The 22,812-nt window shown below is 42.8% G+C and overlaps 1 protein-coding gene across 6 annotated transcripts in view; it reads left to right on the top strand.

Annotated features, from left to right (window-relative positions):
• The window catches only part of PRKG1 (protein kinase cGMP-dependent 1), a 1,254,852-nt gene that overhangs the window by 1,025,911 nt on the left and 206,129 nt on the right, over positions 1–22,812 (top strand). For all 6 annotated transcript variants that reach the window (XM_023240288.2, XM_023240287.2, XM_023240289.2 and 3 more), the window contains 2 exons: positions 9,102–9,179; positions 18,851–18,945. In XM_023240288.2, the coding sequence (XP_023096056.1) occupies positions 9,102–9,179; positions 18,851–18,945 (173 nt within the window). The remainder of the gene's footprint in view (positions 1–9,101; positions 9,180–18,850; positions 18,946–22,812) is intronic.

Below are 22,812 nucleotides of genomic sequence, written 5' to 3'. Positions count from 1 at the left end.
TCACCCAAGACCAAACCACCAGAAATCAAGGATAACAATGTGGAAAGCGTATGTTCCTGTAATGACTAGCTGTCGGTCTTTCTTGTCACCGTAGGTAATCCCAGTCCAGACATCTCAAATGGGCATGATTTTACCAAATAGAGAAGTCTTAGGCCAAGAAATACTTTTTTACCTACCTAACTAGCATGTCTTCTGACTGATCAAGCTGTTTGGTGATCTTATTTTCCGTTAGTAATTCTTGTCTTTGAAAAAAAACTGAGGCATCAGGGACAGGGAAGAATTTATTTTGAGGACGTCACTGATGTAGGATCCAGAAAGGCAGATGCTAGCATTTTTAAGAAAGTTGTTTTTCTGCTTGACATCATGCTCTTCCTCTAAGATACAACTATCTTCTGAAAAAAATGAGGCAGGAATCAAGACTCAAGATTTCTCGTGTCCTTGACTCACCAATTCTCCAACTGTCATTTTCTATTCAAAGCATTTATTAGATATTCAGGCAAATAAAGGTGGTGTATACTTATTGCAGTGATTTTTCCAATCATTAGCAATTATTCTAGTGGTCTGTATTACATGACCCTTAATTGTTAGGACAGCGTCAATTAATAGATGTTCCATGTTTTAATAAAGAATGAAGGGTAGCTCTTCAATAAACTCAAGTACGAAGCGAAATGATATGATATCTGACTGAAATGATTTAGGTGAGAATTGACTTCAGAATGATATATTGTGTTTTAGTTCACATGAACTAAGGTTCAGTGACAGATTAGGTGTTAGAGTTGGGGCTGAAAAGAAAATTGGCAGCTGGAACACAGTATATCTATTATCCATGGTAGAGTCTGATGGAAAACTAAAAAGGCGTCCTGTGGACTCACCGGAGAGCAGCACCAAGGCCGTGAAGCACTGTATCGAGTGTCGTCCAGAGCTTTTGCCGATATCAGCACGTACGGGGAGAACTGAAAGTCTAAGTGGACACTTACATATTAATGTTGAATTCTGAGAATCCAGAGACCTACATAATAACGATCAAAGCTACCCCCCTTCTTTCCGGTAGCCAGGAGAAAACCGGCTTTGCCTAACTCGAAAAGTATTACCTTTGGTATGACATGTTGTTTACATTTGGACATTTAGCTTACAAGTTGAATGCCTTTTCTGTGAACAATGCTAGCTAGGTAGTCTTCTAAGCAAAACAATGGCTATAATATAAAATCTCCTAAATCCTCTGAGTGGTAGGTAATGGAGGAGGGGTCGAGATAGCAAACAAAAAAGAAAGATAACTGCCAGTCATGAAGGGTGTGAGAGAAGGTCTTTCTCACAGGGGGCTCGGCTGTGCTGTGACTTGTAGTTGGGTTCGTCCACAAGTAGTCACTAACTGCTGGGGCAGAAAGCGAATGGTGGTGGAGGCCCATTTATGATAGTGGTCGGGAAAGGCCTTGTTGAGACTCAGTGGCAAGAACAAGACATTGACAGGGACCTTGAGGACGGTGTTCTAGAGAACAAGATGTTGAGAATAACCTTGAGGACGGTGTTCTAGAGAACAAGATGTTGACCAGGACCTTGAGTATAGTGTTCTAGATACTGGCTCTACTGGGTGCAGATCTCTGAGGGTGGGACCAGTCTGGTGAGTACAAGCTACAGAAAAAAGAAAAACAACAACAACAACAGAGTTTTTGAAACAGAACAAGTGTGGGTAAGACAGAAGGGGTAAGGACGGGAGGGCAGGTAGGAGCTAGAATGCAGAGAACTCTTTATAGACCATAGGAAGTTGTTGATGTCAAACTGCATCCGCCAAGAAACCATTGGGAGTTTTTAAGCAGTAGAGTGATGTCAGCTGACTTGCTACTTGGGCCGTCACTTTGGTTACAGAAGCACAGACAGAAGAGGGTGTGGGGTGCAGTGAAGGCCAGGGGCTGAGGCAGGGAGGTCAGATGGGGGTTGTTCCAAAAATCCAGGACATCGTTTTGGCTTGGACTTAGGGGGTCAACAGTGGAGACAGCGAGAGGCAGCTGGGATTGGCTGTTGTGTTAGAGGTAGAGGCCTTGCTAAGGTGACGATGGGTGGTTCTGGAAAGCTGAAGATTAAGCAGGGCTAATCTGGTGAGGAACCCCATTACAAAAATCATACAAGTAAGTACCGGCAAGCCCAGGAAAGAACAGTGAAATGAAGTGGTGTGGCCAGGGGTGTTTGGGGTGGGGGAAGGTTCAGGTGGGGAAGAGAAGGAGGTGAGAAGTGGTGGGGGGTGTAGGGCACCAGGAGTGCTGGGGCCTGACAGGAGGGAGGGACTGTGGTGGTAGTTGAGAAGTGGACCCCAGAGGTGCAGTGAGGCTGGAGGACAGAGAGGCAGGAGTGACAGGAGGTTGGAACGGGGACACTGAGCAGACTATATATGGTCTTGCAGGCCATTTTCAGGAGTTTGGCTTTTATCCTAATGACCGTGGAAACCTTTAAAGGAATCTGCTGAACTGCTCAGGTGGCTTCTTCTACCTTCTGTACTTTTCTGCAATTGAATTTGAAATAAGCAAATTGCAGAGCTGCAAAGTAACCTTCAAAAAACAATGGAACTGCTGGCATTTGATTGGCATAATTAGAGAGACTCTCAAGAATCAGCCTGCTTGGCCATCTTCCCCCTCAGGTGCGATCGGATGTCTCCAGGGAGCATGGCATCATTGACATTATCTTTTGCAAACTTGCACCGCCTTTGGCCACCATCCCTGAGGCCTTTCTGTGGATCCTGGGTTTTCCAGGTTGAGTCAGCCTGGAAATACACGTGGCACATGCCAGTAAAGGTAAACTAAAATCACTGATAGGAAAATTGTAGGTGTTGGGTGACAAAACCGTGTCAGATGACATCGGGAAGGTCATTAGATAATTTCCACAAATTAAATAAACAGTAGATGTTCCTCTCAAAGTGTCCACTCCCTGGGACGAAAGGATGCAGATCACGCAAGAGAGAGAGCATGGGGAGCCCGCCCCTGGGGGGCTCACTGGGGACCCTCAGGGGAAGCTACTCAGGGAAGACAGCGCGGTAAGGGAGACAGAAGACGGGGGTCTAGTGCCATGATTTGACTCCTGGATTTGAAACACCACTATGCTGTTTGGTGATGCGGTACCTTCCCACTTGCCGGTTGTGGTTGGGTTTTCTGGGGCTTACATCTGGGGAGCTGTGAGCAATCTCTTTGTTTGCCGTTGCAAGGGACTTGGACACATCTGTTCTTTGCAACCTAGGAAACACTGGTTATTGTCCACATCAAATGACCCAGCCACAGGTGGAGGGGGGCAGGTAGAGCAACATGCTCGTCCTTCCCTCCCATCTCCACCACAGGCCACAGCGGGGCATGGATAGAGAGTCACCTGCACTGAATGCTGCACTGAATGCCTCTTGGTGGCAGTGGGACCTTGGGCCAGGCATTGAAGCCATTTGCTCCAGTTCCCTAATGGAAGCCCTCCTGGGGTTATTGTGAAATTGCCCTGAGATGAGGGCCGCAAGTGCGCCTTACCCTGTATGACAGATTGAGAGCTGCCTGGGCTGTGTCCTGCACTGTCCCCTCACCTCTCCCTTGGGACCGTAAAGGTGGGGAGGTAGCTGCTGGCAGGATGTCAACTCCAGGACCAGCCAGAGTCAGAGCCGCCAGGAGCAGGGGGGAGCCCAGCGCTGGGATCTGGTCTGGGTTATGCAGGGCTGTGTAACAAACCACCCCAAAGCGTAGCTGTGTAAATAAGAACCGTTTTGTTATGTGGATTAGGTTCCTTGGGTTAGGAATTCAGACACTATTGGATGGCTTATCTCCGCTCCATGACATGTGGGACTTGAAAGGGGGACAGTCAGGTACTGAGACTAGACCCAGCTGGGAGTCTCCTACACTCTTGTGTCTCCCTGCAGTGAGGTGACTTGGGGACCAGGTGTGGGTGGCGCTATCACCCAGATCCCCTGCACATCGCCCCAAGGTGTGGCTCTGGCTTCTCACAGCCTGGTGTGGCTTCTGGGATGGAGACCCCTGAGAACCAGGTGGAAGCTTTCTGAGATAGCCTTGGAAGTCATGTGGCATGGCTTCCACACAGGCTGGTGCAGAAGAGCTGCTAAGGCCACCCGGTTTCAAGGGGAGGGAAGTGAGGCTCCAGCTCTTGATGGGAGAATGGCAAAGGCACCACCCAGAGCAGCTTGTGGCCTGGAACCTATTCGGTGGCCATCTTGGGGAAATACAACCTGTCCGAGAATTGAAGCATCTCAAGGCTGGGAGATGCCCTGAAGTTCACCCTGAGGCATCCTTGGGCGCTGCCCTCAGTCTCTTCTGCAGTGGCTTGGCCACCACTCACCCCATCTCTGCTGACGTGTGCTCCGTATGTGGTGTCCCCTGCCCACTGGGTGGCCCCTGCCCACTGGGTGGCCCATTCCACCTTGGAGATGCTTAGACCTCTATCCACTTCCTCCTTGTACTGAAGTGCCCACTGAGACCCTTGATCTCTTCCCCTTCATTTTCTCTCTCTCTCTCTCTCTCTCTCTCTCTCTCTCTCTCTCTCTCTCTCTCACACACACACACACACACACACACACACACACACACACGCACTCCAGAAGGTCACCCGGGGAGGCTGCTTCCTTCTGCTTCACCACAGTTCAGAGCGGATTTGAAGACCACTAGTGTGACTTGAGTCTTTTCTTCTCACAGCCTAGTGTCTCAGCATTACCCGTCCCCCTTCTGCACCCACCCCCGTCTCAGTCCTGGCCTTGCAGTGACTGCTTGGGTTGCTTCATGAAGCAGACACCCTTTGGGCTCCTCTGCAGTCCCTCCTTCCCATTTTCCCGTGGCTAGGGGTTTGCTTCCACTTGAAGGGTTTTCTTGCCAGCACCATGGGGTGACGTTGAGCCATGAAAACCGTTTAGAGGAATCCCATTCGTCTTGTTGGGCACTCATTTAAGAACAGGCATGTGGCTCAAAGGAGACTCTTGGGGACGGTTGCCAGGGTTCTGGCCCTCCACCCCAGAAGGAGTTGTGGGATGAGAGGCTGCCCCTCTTGGCTCTGACCCCGTCCCAGTTCCTGGAGCAGTGGACCCGTGTGGTGGGGGCAAACCAGCAAAAGGGAAAGAGCCCTCGCTGTGTGGGGCACAAAGCGTCCTTACCGTGTAAGCCATTTACTTGATAAGTATTGAGCGAACACCCAGGTGGTCTGCTAGGTGCAAGGGGGAACAGCAGGGAAAACACAAATTCCTTTGTGGAGCTGACATTCTAGAGGAAAAGGTGGTTCAGAAGAGACTGATATGGTAAACGTGGGGCTGATGCCTTCTGCTCGCCCACAGGCCTACTTTTCACTTTTCCTGGGTCCTTCCGTCTGTCCAGAGGCTGATTTGAATTGGGAGGGCTCCACTGTCTCCTGACTTCCAGCTGACCCCAGCCAACAGGGAGCCCCAGCGGGATACCAAAGGGTAGAGAAGAGAGAGGGCAGTCTCTCTGGGGCTGCCGGTGGATCCTTCTTTATCAGAAGGATTGGTTCCAGCTCTCGGTTTACTTTACCTTCAGCATTCCTTGATGCCCTCGCTTCTGTCCGTCAGCCCTCTGCTAACCTTCCTCTCCTGAGATAGCTCCTTCTGAGCTGTGCGGTGTGGAGGGGCATCTCAGGCAGAGGACAGAGCCTACACAGAGGTGCTGAGATGGGCCCGGGTGTTCAAGGAACGGCGAGAAGAGTGGTGGGAATAGAGCAGGCGTAGTGCGAGGGAGGGAGGTGGGTGGTGGGGCCGGCGAAGGAAAGGACCAGAAGCCGTTAGTACCTTGCAGCTTCTGGGGGGCCCCGTGCACATGGGGGCAGACGGGCTGACTGTGTGTTAACAGCACCGCCTGGCTGCTAGGTAAGAAGGGGGACCGAGGGGTCGGGTGGGAGTGGATATCCCAGTTAGGAGGTGACAGGGCAGGAGAACATGGCGCCTGGAAAAGCACACTGAAGAGTCACTGAGTTCTCCACTGAAGGTGGAGACCGTGGGCGTATTAACAGAGTAGTTGTGGGCCTACAAGACGGAAGAGTCAAGCGGGACTCCAAGTTGATCGGACGAGTACCAGGAAAGGTGCTTGTCATCGATGATGGAGAAGAGTCACGGAGAGGCGGGGCTGGGAGAAGGTCGGGAGCTCCGTCTCACGCATGTGAAGCGTGAGGTCTGTGGGAGACTGTGTTTCAGCAGCCCTGATGCACCCCATCTCCTAAGGTTCATACCTCTGTGCAGCCCCCCCTTCTTGCATCTGGGGCCTGCTTGAACCCTCTGAGTGTAGCACAAGTGATACAGGACCTGTTCCCAGGCTGGGCCTTGGGAAAGCCTGGCCCCTTCTGCTTTTGCGCCCTTGGAAGCCAGCCGCCATAGAAGAAAGTGGCTCTCCCCCAGATCACCATGCTGTGGAGGAGACTAGGCATTCCCCCCAGAGAGGCCTGCATGGGCCAGGGCAGAAGCTGACAGTCAGAGGCGTGCCCCCAGCTAGTGACCGGCTCCAAATGCTCACCACAAGCATGAGGCCTTAGACCTTGCAGGGATCCAAGCCGACACTGAGGGAAGCCAAAGAATGATCTGGTTCACACACACTATCAAGAGACATCATAAATTGCCGTTTCAGGTCCAGAAAACCATAAAAGATTTAGCTCACACATTCTCAACCGAATCTAAATGACAGTTTTGCACCCCCCCCCCCCCCCCGCCCGCGGTAATTGGCAATGTCTTGTGACATTGTTGGTTGCCACAAGGTTCACTTTCGGGATTTAAAGCAGCTCAGGAATCCGGGGGATAGAGCTGACAGTGACTGCTAGAGACCCAACAGCTGGCCAAGGCAGCTCCCACCCGCAAAGGATTATCTGCGTCAAGATGGCAGTGGTGTTGTCCCTGAGAAAGTCTTACCTTCGCACTTAGATATGTAGGGTAATACAGTATAAATCACTGTGGCTTTCTGAAAGGAAAGGACAGTCACATGGGGAGGAATGTGCTGTTAAGGAGATAAGTAAAAATGAGCTCAGATGAGCTAAAGTTTCTTCCAGGTTTGGTGCTTTTTATTTGCATTTTTCTACCTTTTCCAAAATAACAGCGTTTTTGCTACCATTACGTGGTCTCTTGTAAGCTGCGAATTCTCTTCTTTTCGGAGAGACTTTGTGCTGCTCGACAGCGGTGACTTATCCTCATACTACTGATGGGGCTCAAAAACCTTCTCCATGGGGAAGCCTGGGGAAAGTGTGAGGCTAGACAACAGACCGGACCCAAACCCTACCAACGTGGAGTATGGCGTTTGTACCCTGGCTTGTTTGGGGGGGGGGGGGGTTCAAGAGGTTTCAGATTAGGAAGCAAGTGAGAAATATGACAAAGAGGAAGATAAATGGAACATAATGTAACATCGCTGTTACTAAGGATAAAAATCTAGGCAACGAAATACACAAAAACATTCAGTTTCTCAGACACACTGGCCACATGTCACTGCTCAGTGGCCGCATGTGGCCAGAGGCTACTGTATTGGACTGTGTGCCTATAGAATGTTGCACCATAGGAGAAACATTCAGTGGATGGTTACTACTCTGAGATTTTTGTCCTACCCCTCTTTGTATCATCAGTGCCTAGAACCGGGCCTGACTCGGAGGCACTCAGATATGTTGGTGAGATTGAGGCATTTTTTTTCAAAATCTGCATGTCGTAAAGACCTTTTCTTTCCCAAACAACAAGTCGTGACAGTGGAGCGTGGATAGCTTCTTACATGAAGTAAATCAGTTGAAGAATATGCACTCTATAATCCTATTTTTATAACTTGTTACGAGTAAAAAGAAAAAAAAAGGAAAAGTAATACGTTAATTTTCTAGATATACAAAAGAAGTTATGGCTGTTCTCACGGTCAGGTACTAACAAAAGGCGGTTGTAAGAGTGGATGGGAGCACCTGGGTGGCTCAGTTGGTTAAGTGTCTGACTCTTGGTCTTGGCTCAGATCAGGATCTCATGGTTTTGTGAGTTCGAGCCCCACGTCCGGCTCCGGGCTGCCAGCACAGAGCCTGCTTGGGATTCTGTCTCTCCCTCTCTCTATGCCCCTCCCCCACTGTGCATTAGCAGTCTCTCTCTCTCAGAATAAATAAATAAACATTAAAAAAAGAGTGAATAGACAGTAGCATTAAGGAACATGATAGTGAAGTATATAAGGACACATCACAGTCGTTGGCCTGATGGATACCCCATGTAAGCCATGAAATCTGTTTCCTAGGGAGTGCATAAAGTACGTTTTCTTTCCCCAAATACAGCTCCCTTGCTGAGCCGCAGAGAGGAGTGTCGCCAGATGGCACAGTGTCATTTTTCTGTTATAGCTCCTGACCCAGCAATATACTTTTTCCCACCTCGCCTTATAGAAATTACTTTTGTTCATGGCAGGAGTAATCTTCACCCTGGGAACGGACCTAGTGACTGTGTCCAAATCTGAGCTCTGACACACTGAGTGATGACCCTTTTGCAGCCTTACTTTGCTCTTCATTTGTTAGCTGATGAGCTCCCAGATGCTGGACCAGAACTCAGTCCATAAAATGAAAACATTCCGTTTGACAGAGGCCAAATCTAAATGACCGAAGCAAGGGCGTGAAAGCATGAGGCAGTGCCTTCAGACTCACCCTAAGACCATGTAACCCACAGTGAAAATCAATCTGGTTTCCAAATGAAGATCTTTAGATGCCACAGTAATTTCTTCAAAAAAAGCGGGGGGAGGGGAGGGGAGGGTATCATCATAAAAATACTAAAACCCAAACGAGAATGACAAAATGAAAAGACCAGTTTAATTAGCAGCTCTGCTGTTTTATTTCATGCTCAGTCGATGGGAGAGAGAATATTTTTATCAAACTATTAAAATGAATGGATTTAAAGATCGGAATATAATCACCCAGAAAGATGGCATTCACGAAACAGTTTTAAACGCGAGCATGATAAACCTGATTTCTTTGTGATTGTTGTGCTCATTCACTGTTACTCTTAAATCGTGATCGATTCTTGGCTTGGGGAAAATTCCATCAGGGTGAATGCATCCCTGCAGAGCTGACATCTGAAGAGGTTGAGCTGTTTGTGATATTACTCCCTCCTTCATGTTTTTTTTTCTGTTACTGTTTCTGTTTTGCAGACCCACTATGAGAATGGGGAGTATATCATCAGGCAAGGTGCCAGAGGGGACACGTTCTTTATCATCAGCAAAGGCACGGTAAGCCCTCGAGCACCAAAGGGGGCTGCACGGTGGGGCGGGGCCTGGGGAGCATCAATGACCCCTGGAGGAGCATGCGCACGGGGGTGTGAGCTGTTCAAACTTTTCCATCTTCTGAAACGGATAGAGAAACTTTTGAGAAAGGACCTCCCAAAAATGGTCCTGGAGGAAGAGAAGTAGAACTCTGAAGACCAGAAAATAACCTGTGTTCTATAATTTAATAACCATGATGCTGGATGCCACTGATATGTCTGCATAAATGGGAAGATTTTCATCATTTAAATTATATAGTTAAGCAAGAGACAGACTAAAGTGTCTTTAGAAATTCTCAACAGGAAAAAACAAAAACAAAAATGAAAAGTTCCATCTCATCATTAGAAGCAGTAACATAGCTATGGTAGAACACCAGGGCTTTAAAATCAGATGGTCCAGGGACTCCTGGCTCAGTCAGCTGAGCATCCAACTCCTGATTTCAACTCAGGTCATGATCCCCAGGTTAGTGAGATCGAGCCCTGTGTTGGCCTCCATGTTGAGCTTGGAGCCTGCTTGAGATTCTCGTTCTCTCTCTCTCTCTCTCTCTCTCTTTCTCTCTCTCTCTCTCTCTCAATCTCTCTCTCTCTCTGTCTCTCTCTCTCTCTCTCAATCTCTCTCTCTCTTTCTCTCTCTCTCTCTCTCTCTCTCTGTCTCTCTCTCTCTCTCTGCCCCTCTCCCCTGTCCATGTTCTCTCTCTCTCAAAAAATAATAATAAAATGAAATAAAAATAAAATAAATGGCCCAAGTCTGAATCCCCCTATAAAACTTACCAGTCTCAGTATTCTTAGGCAAGTTGCTTAGCACCCAGAACATCAAGGATATAAGTATACTCATGTTTTATTATGTCTTCATAAAGAAATTTTCAATGGATACTTCTTAATATCCATTAAAAGTGATGTTATAAGGGAAAGGATAAACCTATTTAACAGGATCTATTAAAAGTGATAAATTATAGGGGAAAGGATAAATATGGGGTAGACAAAGGATATGAATGAAAAATCATAATTTATGCTTTTATATTAACTTTGAAGCATTAGAAATCTACTTCAACTTGTATTTAAAAACTAATAAATTAAGTGAATTGGAAAATGGCAACTTATGCAGATGTATGCTCTAACACTCTAAAAATACCTTACATTTCCTTTCATCAGTGAAGTCATAACCTTGTAAGTTATAATATATGACATTTATATCTAATGATCTGAACTTATTTTGCTTCATCATAAGGGATCCTTAAGAGGAATTTGTACATACTTAGCGATAGGGAAGGAAATGCCGGTGGAAGGGAATGTATACAGCAGTTCTCATTTTTCTAATTGTTATTTTGAAATGTAAATAAGTTTAGGGGTGCCTGACTGGATTCAGTGAGTAGAGCATGTGACTTGATCTTAGAGCGGTGAGTTCGAGCCTCGTGTGGGGCATAGAGCTTATTTGAAAAGTAAATTAAAATTTTGTTTATTTTAATGTTTTAATGTTTATTCATTTTTGAGAGACAGAGCATGAGTGGGGGAGAGGCAGAGAGAGAGGGAGACACAGAATCCGAAGCAGGCTCCAGGCTCCGAGCCGTCAGCACAGAGCCCCACACGGGGCTCAAATTCATGATGTGAGATCGTGACCTGAGCTGAAGTCGGATGCCCAACCGACTGAGCCGCCCAGGCGCCCCAATTAAAATTTGTAAATGAAGAAGCGATTTCTAAAATGTAAATAAGTTTGTTTCTTCTAATTGAACAAATACGACTGACTCTCGTACTTTATGGCTCATGTGAAAAAAGGAAAGCGATATACAGACCCCCTAGTGAACAGGATATGTGAAAGATTATAAATCTTGCTGGGTCACAGTTTAGATAATCCTCTCTGAAACGATTTTGACTCAAGAATGTCACATGTTACACCAGTGACATGTCACACTAAAGCGAAGATGGCACCGGCTGTGTTTGTATCATACCTGTTCTGTTGACTGATCGCAGAAAGCCTGGGACAGACATAGATGTCAGGTGCCAGCATCTTGAGGACATCAAGAAATGACATGTCCGACCACAGTTACAGTGAAAACTGTGTTCTGAATGGCCCAGTGTTAGAGGCTAAGAAACCTTAACATTTTGTGGTTTATGTATAAATTATTGGAGCTTTACCATTTACTGTTTTATTTCTTAACATTTACCAAAGAATCAGGAGAAATTGAAAATCCTCATCTATATAAATGATTCAGTAGGCCACAGGGGGACTTTTTTGTCCCGACAGTCTGGATTTTTTTTTTCTTTATCATTTTGCTAATCCTTTGCTCTCATGGGATGATACATTTTATCCATTTATGATGAATTTCTGACAGACTTTTGTGATTACCCCATTACTGCAAATTCCTAGCACTACCTAAAGGAACCTGTGGTTTGTAACCAGTTTGAGTTTAAAACAGGTGCATTAGTGGTGCTACGTTATGAGTTTTGTATTATGCATAAACAGAAATAACAAGGAAATGACACCGCAGGAGCCCATTCCCCTGGCAATATTTCAGAGCACCATGGGGATCCTGGGAGAGAAGTAGAAAGAATATGTTAGACTCTTTTGACACATTCAAGATGTTTTCTAAACCAGCCATAGATTTTTCCATAACTAGTTTTTCATGTCCTGCAACTTAGCTGCTATGATTTTTAATCACATTAGTTATATGATTCTTAAGATATGATATTAGTATATTAATTATACTAATTCTTGTATGCATGTATTGGAATCAGTATATAAAATCCTGAGGGGCAGGAGTTGAACCCGCTTAAGTCTCAGTGGGGTGGAATAGGAGAGAAAAGTAACAAGAGCCTTCAAGTAAGCAGGCCAATAGGTTGCAGAATTGAAATTTTCTGAATCTCTATGCTTTGCTTTAGGTATACAGATGTCAACTTGTTTTCTTATGTGTTTAAAAAATTACAAAGGGGAACCCTTGCAAAGATCGTTTCCGTTACCCCTGAACTGGCTTTTCCTTAGAGCATGTCATAAGACACCCACAGGCAGCTAGAGTTACAAGTGGATTCCCCCCACTCAAGACATTCATTTAAGTGTAAGGCTTTTTATTTTCCCATGAAGCACTTGCACACAAAGGGAGAAACTCTGAAATACGTGTTTTTCCCCCGTTAAACCTCCACAAACTGATTGTTCTACACCTTGAGCAAAACGCTTGTAGTGATGTCTACAGTACTTGTTGCTGCCTCTTCTAGAAGCTGAGTTAGTTCTCTGTATATTCCAGTTGCCTGGAAACATGACGTTCCTTTCCACCCAACCATGAACTATAAAATATCAAAGAATTCACAAAGGAGCAGTGAAAACTATCTTTGCCCAAATTTTGTGCGTATGGCCCTGTAGCTGTGTTATATCAAAAATTGAACTCTCTCCAGAAGGAAGTTGAGCCAAGATTGAACAGGATTGTTAGGCAAAACTTCAGAGTTGCAGTAATGATTCAAATACATTTTGATTTTCCGATTCTGTTCAACATATCTAATATGCTACTGTTAGAAAAAAATGTGATTCAAAAACTCTTGTCCATTAAATGCCATTTAAAACCAGATGGCTTTGCTTAGAATTAATTGTTTGAGCGTGTTGCATAAACAAATTGGTTTATCATGATGTTTGATGTTGTTGAATATGGAAATTATGGAAATTTTATTTGTATATGGGTACGTAAGAGTGAAGCATGAGAAGCTCTTCCTTGTAGATCAAGGACAAGAAGATAAAATGAGCATTATCAGCACTTCTGTTCAATGTGCAACTGAACGCCACAATCATTACAGTAAGGCAAGAGAACTGTCTGGAAGTCATGAGATAGAACAGTAATTATATAGGTAAATCTGGAAGAAACACATTTATATCTCTAGAAGAATTAATGAAATGTGTATGTGTGTATGTATGTATATAATGGGACATATATAATGGGATATATATATTCATATAATGGGATAATATGTAAAGTGAGGAAAGGAACTTCAGCATTGTGTATTAACATGGGAGAATTGGAGAAATCTCAAATACAATACCCCTCAAAAGAAGCAAGTCGCCGAAGAATACATGTGGTATGCTCGCATTTTTATGAGGTTCAACAACAGGAAAATATCTGGTATTTATGCCTGGAATGAGTTGTGAGGGCACGCAGGCACACACATTATATTATAGACATTAGAAAGGGGATCATGACCATGAGATGCACGGCAGACATTTTGGGAGAGTGGGTTAGGACACGCGGTGGAGAGAGACTCTAATTTACTCCCATGTTACACAGAAGGTTCAATGATCAGATCCTACTCCTAGAAATCCTACATCTTGACCACACTGAATTTAATTCATGGCTCAAAGACTGCAGGCAAACTTGAAGCTCAGAAAAAATGTTCTTACCCTGTACGTGTCCCAAGCTAGCAGATCCGTTGCCTAAAGTGCCCTCATTCTCCTTCAGGAGGCATTTTGGTTTGGGAAGAACAGGACCAAGTTTTGAGTGCTATGTGAGGAACACTGTTAGAAAGGAGAAATGCTTTGGTTTGGGGACTTCTCGGTTTCTATGGTCTGTTAGTCACACACGTAGGAGAGTGATGACCTAACCCTTATTCTCCAGCTGGGTCTTTCCCATAAATCTGTAAATTCTAAGCTTCTTTTGGGTTTTTTACAGTAAACATTGCTTTGTTGATATAACCTGAATCTGTACTAAAACGTTTCGTGTTTTAAAATTGTTTTTGATTAAACATGTTGGTTGAGTACACTGATACTGTTTATTGAAGTCTTCAGTATCAAAGATCAATTTTAGATGTCCCCCTAAAAATATCTAATTTTTATTTTGATTCTTAATTTTGATTCTTAATTTTTAAAATATGCGTATGGTTTTAAAGGGGTTTAAGGGCGCTTGGGTGGCCTAGTCGGTTAAGCGTCTGACTCTTGGTTTCGGCTCAGGTCATGATCTCAAGGTTCATGAGTTGGAGCCCCACGTCGGTCTCTGTGCTGACAGCGCGGAGCCTGGTTGGGATTTTCTCTCTCCCTCTTTCTCCACCTCTCCTCCGCTCACATTCATTCATTCATTCTCTCTCTCTCTCTCTCTCTCTCTCTCAAAATAAATAAATAAACTTAACTAGTTTAAAAAACTCAAATCACTAGACCTCCCATATGTCTTTCAGAAAACAAGTTAATACATAGGTAAGTGAAAACATTAGAACACACACTCTTATTTCTCTAGAAGGAAAAGAAGTTTCTGCTCTAAATAGCGTTTCATAGCAACAATGAAAGAGCGATAGTAGTGATAAGGGGATATTTATTTTACAACCAAATGCATGAATTTCTGAAACATGAGTAGTAGAAGAAAGGGAGAAAATATGAGGAAAGTCACCAACCTTTTTGAGCATTTACTATTAAGAGGATGCTTTTCACATGAGATTTCCTTATTCAATTCATACACGCACACACCCTCTTTTGAGATAACTCTCCCATTTTTTAGTTGAGGTGATGAGGTAACACGGGTTAGACAGACCAAGTATTACTGTCTTTAAGGCTCCATAAGTTGGGGCACCTGGGTGGCTCAGTCGGTTAAGCGTCTGACTTCGGCTCAGGTCGTGATCTCATGGTTCGTGAGTTTGAGCCCCGCGTCAGGCTCTGTGCTGACCACTCAGAGCCTGGAGCCCGTTTCAGATTCTGTGTCTCCCTCTCTCTCTGCCCCTCCCCTGTTCATGCTCTGTCTCTCTGTCTCAAAAATAAATAAACGTTAAAAAAAATTTTTTTTAAAAGGCTCCATAGGTACTCCTTTCCCCTAGCATTGTGGGTCATAAAGTACTTTGTGGTTTAAAGGAAAATAATAAGTAATATAGGCCAAGGTTAGAGAGGCTATCTCTGCATATTTAACTTTCTCTATCCTAACTTATTTATTTTAGAATTAAAGATGCAAATGTCCATGCCTGATGTCTGCATATTTAGAATGATTCATTATATGTAAAAAGAAAAAGTGTAGAAATTGCAACTTTAAAGAAAAGCTTTTCTTCTTGTTCTTTGACCTGCTTATCTTTTCCCAGATATGGATTATGCAGATAGGGTTTTCTTCACACTTATCATATAAGCAGAAAGTGGTCTATTCAATAGGTGGCCCACTTTTCATGCCTCTGTTCCTGCATTTCAGTAACATTTTGGTAAAGATATTTCAAAATCCCCTGAAATCTTTCCATGCCTTGCATAAACCTGGCATTTCAAATTCTTAATCTTTTTGTTGTCGTTAACCACAAGACAAATGTACAATTATATAATGTATCTTTATATCTGATTTTGAACTAATGATCTTTTAGTGTATTACACCTTAGTTCGTGCCTTTTTTTTTTAATAGTCAGGACTGAAAGATAGTTTTGTTGTGTTGCCTATTTATTGTACAGTTGAGAAAACTGAGGTTCAGAAATAAAACAATGGATTCATGTCTGTCAAAGGTTGGTCTATGGAACATTTGCATCTAAGACACCTATATTAATCTTTTGAAATGCAGATTTCCAAGTCCCAATAGATTAGAACCTCAAGAATGACAGTCAAGTAGGCCTTATTTTATTTTTCCCTTCCAAGCTTTTGCTTAAATTCCAGTTAGTTAACATACAGTGTGATGTTGGGTTTGCATGTAGAATTTAGTGATTCATCACTTGCGTAAAACACACAGTGCTTATCACGGCAGGTGCCCTGCTTAATCTCCATCACCCATTTAACCCATCTCCCCACACTCCTCCCCTCCATTAACCCTCAGTTTGTTCTCTATAGTTAAGAGTTTGCTTTATGGTTTCCCCCTCTCTCCCCCCATCCCATGTTCACCTGTTTTGTTTCTTAAATTTCACATATGAGTGAAATCATAAGGTATTTGACTTTTTTCACTTAGCATAATATTCTCTAGCTTCATCCATGTCATTACAAATGGCAAGATTTCATTGTTTTTGCTGGCTAATATTCCTGTGTGTGTGTGTGTGTGTGTATACACACCATATCTTCTTTATCCATTCATCAGTCAATGGACACTTGGTCTCTCCCCATAGTTTCACTATTGTTGATAGTGATGCTATAATCATTGAGGTGCATGTGCCCCTTTGAATCTGTAGTTTTGCATCCTTCAGGGAAATACCTAGTAGTGTAATTTCTGGATCACAGGGTAGTTCCATTGATAACTTTTTGAGGAGCCTCCATACTGTCTTCCAGAGTGGCTGCACCAGTTTGCATTCCCACCAAGAGTGCACATGGGTTCCCCCTTTCTCCACATCCTTGCCAACACCTGTTGTTTCTTGTGTTGTTGATTTTAGCCATTCTGACAGGTGTGAGGTGGTAACTCATTAGAGTTTTGATTTCTATTTCCCTGATGATCAGTGATGTTGAACATCTTTTCATGTGTTTGTTGGCCATCCGGATGTCTTCTTTGAAAAAACATCTATTAGTGTCTTCTCCCCATTTTTTAACTGGATTATTTGGTTTTTGGATGTTGAGTTTGATAAGTTCTTTATAGATTTTGGATACTAACCCTTTATCGGGTCATTTGCAAAAATTGTCTCCCATTCCATAGGCTGCCTTTTAGTTTTGTTGATTATTTCCTCCACCGTGAAGAAGGTTTTTATTTCGATGTAGTACCAACAGTTCATTTTTGCTTTTGTTTCCTTTGTCTTAGGAGACGTATCTAATAAGTTCAGTAGCCTTTATTTTAAGTAAAGCCCCCTACCACAAAGTTTGAGAATCAATGCGGTAGTGTATTTCTATTCACATCTATAAAAGCTTTATCAGCATGCAAATGAGCATCTCTGTGATATAGCTTGGTTTAAGAGGGTTAAAAACTACATCCCCATGGTTTTGATACAGTGTGGAAAAGTAATCAAATGCATCAGTGGAGAATAATAATTGAATTCCCTCCACCTTGCGCATACATTCTTACTTACAAAAGTCCTGTTCTTTGTCATCTAATCTCTAAACTCAGAAACCCAAAGCATAGTATTTTTAAACGTGCTTAAGTGTCTAGCATTTTTTTAAGAAATTATTTTTTTCTGGGGCATCTGGGTGGCTCACTTGCTTAAATGTCCAACTGTTGAATTTGGCTCAGGTCATGATATCCGGGTGCATGAGTTTAAGCCTCGTGTTGAGCTCTGCACTGACAGCGTGGAACCTCCTTGGGATCCTCTGTCTTCCTTTTTCCCTGCTCCTCCCCCACTTGCTCTCTTTCTCAAATATAAATAAACTTAAAACCCTACTGATTAAAAAAAAATGAATTTTTTCTACCACCTTACATTTTCCAGGTAGGTGAGTTTTAACTATTTAACCATTCTAGGTGAAACATAGCCAGTATTATGAATATTAGTAGAACCTGAGGGGGAAGTGAATTAAGTTACAGCTTCCTACATTTAGGTCTTCATTCATGCAACAAACTCATTATTATTTTCCTTCTGTGGACACAAGTCCTTAGGGGCCAAGATCTCTTGTTTGGGCAATAAAGTTTTTCCGTTCAAACAACTTACAGCTCTTGGGCACCTGGGTAGCTCAGTTGGTTGAGTGTCTGACTCTATTTCAGCTCAGGTCATGATCCCAGGGTTGTGGGATTGAGCCTTGGGTAGTGGTCCACACTGAGCATGGAGTCTGCTTAAGGCGCTCTCTTGTGGGTCACCTGGTTGGCTCAATAGGTTAAGCGATGGACTCTTGGTTTTGACTCTGGCTATGATCTCATAGTTTGTGAGACTGAGCCCCGTGTTGGACTCTGTGCTGTCAGTGCAGAGCCTGCTTGGGATTTTCCCTCTCTCTATGTTCCTCCCCTTCTCTCTCACTCTCTCTCAAATAAACATTTAAAAAAATTCTGCTCCTCTTCCCTACTCATCAGCACTTTCTCTCTAAAATAAAAATCAAAAAAATAGAAAAAAACTTACAGCTCTTTATTAGGTGAAAACTGAATTTTATTCGTTTTAAAAACTGAAATACTACTGAACAAAGCATGTGGACCTTAAGGACTGTCTTGGGTTAGGGGCCTCTAAAAAGGCTTCATTAACCTGTGAGTGGAAGAGACAAGCGTGTCTTCGTGGAATGGGGACGTGCATGAGAGGTGTGTAGAAAGATGTTTACTGCAGCAAAAACAATATAAACGTCCACCTGTAAGGAAATGGATGAGTAAACAGAGAATGGAAAAAGGCCCTGGAACATGAAAATGAATGGACTAGATTCATATCTAAGAGCATGGAACAAGTAATAAAACAATGTTAAGGGGGAAAAAAAATGTAAGTTGCATACTTACATTTATCTTACAGTAAGATACATACTGTATTATGCTATGCATATTTTTTAAAAACCCAAACACATAAACACATTACAAAAGGTTGGAGGAAGGCTCACTTAATTTTTCATAGTGCTTGCCTCACAGGAGGTAGGAAACAAGAACAGGAATGAGAATTAAGTGAAATTCAGATTTCTGGATAATTTATTACTTCTTGAAAACAGCTCGAAACAGCCTAACAGTATTTGATGGGCATTTCTTGTGATGTGCATGGACTTTTGTGATATTGTGTTGGTCCTTTTCGTGGTAATGTATGCGTTGTCTTAAAAGTGGAAACAAGTGGAATTAACATCATCGGTTAGTGTTCATTTATCAATCTGTGTGTGCAGTGGATAGAGACTTTTATTGTTTCCCTTTGCAGGTAAATGTCACTCGGGAAGACTCACCAAGTGAAGACCCGGTCTTTCTTAGAACTTTAGGGAAAGGAGACTGGTTTGGAGAGAAGGCATTGCAAGGGTGAGTAGATCACATCGGACACACTTCTGGTTTGAGCATGACATAAATTCCTGTCTTAAATATTGAGCTCCTAGCAAAAGAGGCCCTTTAATTAGTGTTTATCCTAATACCAGACACAGAGGCTTAATAATCGTTTTTATTTATTTCCATGTGGACTTGTAATGCATTTACATAGGCTTTAAGATAAATGGATTAGCTTCTGTAATATAACGTTTTTATAGTAATGGAAAAATTTCCTAGCTTTGTGCTCAGTAACCACAATCTCTATAAAGACTCTAAAAGGGAGGGAAAAGTCTCTGCTAAGCTTACTTTGTGCAGTAGTTTTGCTCAGAATCCTAGGAAGGTGATTGGTTGAGAATTTGGAAATCCCTGAACCGACTGTACAAACCAAGGATCAGAAGGCAGTGGAGACTGGCTGGGATTCACGTCTGGGTAGTGGTTGTCCTCCCGGTGGTGGAGATAATGCACATGAACATTAACCATGGATGGACCCAGAGACGTATATCGCAAGGTCCCGGAAATTCTACTTGTAAAGCCTTGAGAAGCAAGCACTTGGGATTTCTTCCCATATACTATGGAAGAAAAACCCAGTTGATTTTGGACTACACATTTTACAGAATGCATGACAAATTTGGCAGGTATATTTGGGTATTCTCTTCTTGTTTTCCAATAAACAACACATCTGAATTATCAGTATATATAGATGAGACTTTTCAAAACTCAGTGCAGGGTATGTGTGTGTGTATACACACATACATACTTGAATCAGAAATAACCAATAAACTTTTATTTTGGTATCAAATTCCAGGTGCAGGAGCGTCTGCTAGAGAGGAACCGCAATAGGCTGTAATTCGTTCCCAAAATATTTGGAGCACTGAGTTTTGCTTCCATTTCAAATTATGCCTTCTTTTAAAAATTACATTAGAAGCATTTTGTTTAAGATTGCTATGAAGAAATAACTCAGGGAGTTTTAATTTTTAAGCCACAATCACAGAGCAACTTTTCTTTTTCTTTTCCCACCCTTTCACAGCTATAGACATGAAACGGATCTGATAAGTCCTTCTAAGTACACCACATTAGCTAATGAAGATTCAGAACCAAATAGAACTAAATGCATTTGACTTTCTTTTTTTCTTTTCTTGTATGCGGTTCATTTGATCCTTATCTGATGAGCATGTACTTCCCGTTCGCTTTTTTCCAACAGCAAAGTCGGAAGGAATACCATATTCACTATACACGCACAAAAGAATGCGATAGGCACTAGCTTTTCAGTATAACGGGCAGAGACAGCATTGGTACTTGAATGTTTCTTTCCCTTGATTATCTGTAGAGGATGCTAGAGAATAATGCCACCTGATTCCTTTGGTCCAAGATTAAATGCCTGTGTGAAAAACGTCGTTTCCAACAGAGCCAAAGAAACAGAAACGTTTTCAATCGTCTCTGATTGAGATCACAAGTGGAACACCAGACAATAAAACATAACTGGAAATTGACAGATTTCCTCTTGTTAGCTTATTGCCACTGAATTTTGGTGCCAATTAAAGAAAGCTTCGGTGGTGGTAACCCCTTCCTAGAATGTGTCTTAAGAAGTGACCCTGAAAAAAAAATAAAAAAAGTGACCCTGAAGATACAGTTTATAGAAAAGTTACCAAATTTTCTCTGAGGTCAACATTTAATGGTATTCCGTCTAGACTGAATTCATTCTAGCATATGGCTATTCTCGTGAACTTTTTGGTGCCAAATTCTCTTTTGTCCGTATTCAGTCCTCCGTACACTGTCTCCTCACCCCCGCTGTCGCCCTACACCCCCTCTCTCCCCCAGCAGTTTCTTTCTTTCTTGTGCCCTTTGCTCTTACTTTCTCGCTACTCAGCCCGGCCTTCTCAGCCTCCTCTAAGTGCCCTCTTACATGTCACCAGGGGTTTGCTACTTTCTTTTCTGTCTGGTCTTTTCTGTCGCTTCTCAGCCATAGTTTTACTCTGCGGACCACCCCTTCCTTTTTCAAATTCCCCTTCCTTTGGACCCTTGTCACTGTTAGCACTTCTTAGAATTTCTCATGTGATTTCCATTCATCAATGTTTTGTTCTCACTTCTCTTTATTACATACATCTTATGGCTGCGTGTTGCCTTGATGGGAAGAAATCCATATACTTACATTCTGATTTGGGTTCAGTATCTGGTACTTTTCAGATACTCAACATGCATTGAATGAATGAATGAATGAATGAATGAATGAATGAATGAATGAATGAATGAGTGAATGAACAAACAAACAAACAAATGAGCCTCTCTAATGATGCCTAATCAGGTAATTGCTTCTTGGGATCGGTCACTTTGTCTGCTTGGATCTGTTTGGCAGTGGGGAAAGGGTTATGAACTCACTTGTCTACAAGGGTTGCAGGCTGGTAATGTAAATGAGTAAAGTGAGGTGGGTAAGTAGAAGCCCTTAAGTCAGGAGTACAGCAATTACTGAACACTAGCTCATTGCTACAGTTTTTTAAGCAGAAAAAAACTTAGGTTTTGGGAAAACAAATATGAAATGTGATTTTGTAACTTGATTTTAAAAAAAAAAAAGCTCTGCAAGCAAAAAACAAAGCAAAACAACAACAACAAAACACTTCTGCAAACGATTTGACCTGTGAGCTGCCATTTTGTGATTTCTATCTATCTAAATTCAGTAAAGGAAGCCTATTAGGTTAACCCTTCTTACTTCCTTATTTTTTTTTTAATGTTTTGATGTCCCATAGGTGTAACCTGTTTTTCACCCTGAGTATCTATGTTCCTTTTTGATCTTTTCTTTGAGTTTCAATGTTGCACACAAGAAACTCTAACCGTTCACAAATCAGATTGATTTGTTTTACTTGTTTCCCTCTAAAAACTGTAAAATTTTATGTTACTTTGAGATAGAAAATCTTCTGGGCACTATGTATCCTTTTGAGTAATAGCTATGCTTCTTGGCAAATCATATCATTTTTATATTTGGAAGAAAGATTACATAGTCAGCGATCTCTGTGTGTCCATAACAGCTTTTCAGATCATTGTTTTCACTCATGTAAAATTTATACGTACTGGGAATTGTTGCTTTATTTTCTCAAGGATGTCCAGCAGACCATTAAAATACTGGTAATTTTGACATGAATTTTTGACCATTATTTTTAAATTTTAGTGTGCCTACTATGAGTACTGGGTAAGCCATGGTAGATAATTGAATGACAAAGCTGCGATGTGACCTTGGCCCCCTGACTCCAGAACTTGGCTTTGGAGTTCTGCCTCTAGAAGTAACAAGCTCCATTTCCTTGTTCTCTGGAGACAGTCGAGTCATAGATATGATACAATCTATATCATCAACATCCATTAACCCCATTAACCAATAGCATCTCATTACCGGAAGTATTGAAGTCATGGATTGCTTTCACTTTTGTTGGTTGACATGAAGCAAATTATTCTGTATTCTTTGGCTCACTCGCTTTTTTTTTTTTTTTTGTGGCCACGATAATAGTTTTTCCACACCAAAGAGAGGGCTAAATGTTGTACTCTTGACAGAAGTGCTCTTTCCTTATGTACATGAAAACTACACTTGTGTTTAAGAGAAATTACTGCAGGTGTAGTCCAGTAACTCACGAGTCAGTACATCCCACTCCGACTCACTGTGGCTTCAAGCTCTACACCTGACTCGAAACCACGCAGAATTCACACAGGCATCAGATGGTGTCATATTCTAAGCCACACCCACACTTTGCATCAGAGGTAATAGGAAAAAAACCTCAGACTCAGTGGAACCTGACAGATGGGGCTGAGCTCCCATTGTCCCTTGCCCCCTGCCCCCTGACATTTGAGTCTTCAGCGTGGCATGTGGGTAAGAGTTCAAGC

Source organism: Felis catus, chromosome D2 (assembly GCF_018350175.1).
Source record: "Felis catus isolate Fca126 chromosome D2, F.catus_Fca126_mat1.0, whole genome shotgun sequence".
Taxonomy (NCBI): Eukaryota; Metazoa; Chordata; class Mammalia; order Carnivora; family Felidae; genus Felis; species Felis catus.
This window is presented reverse-complemented; position numbering and strand designations above follow the sequence as displayed.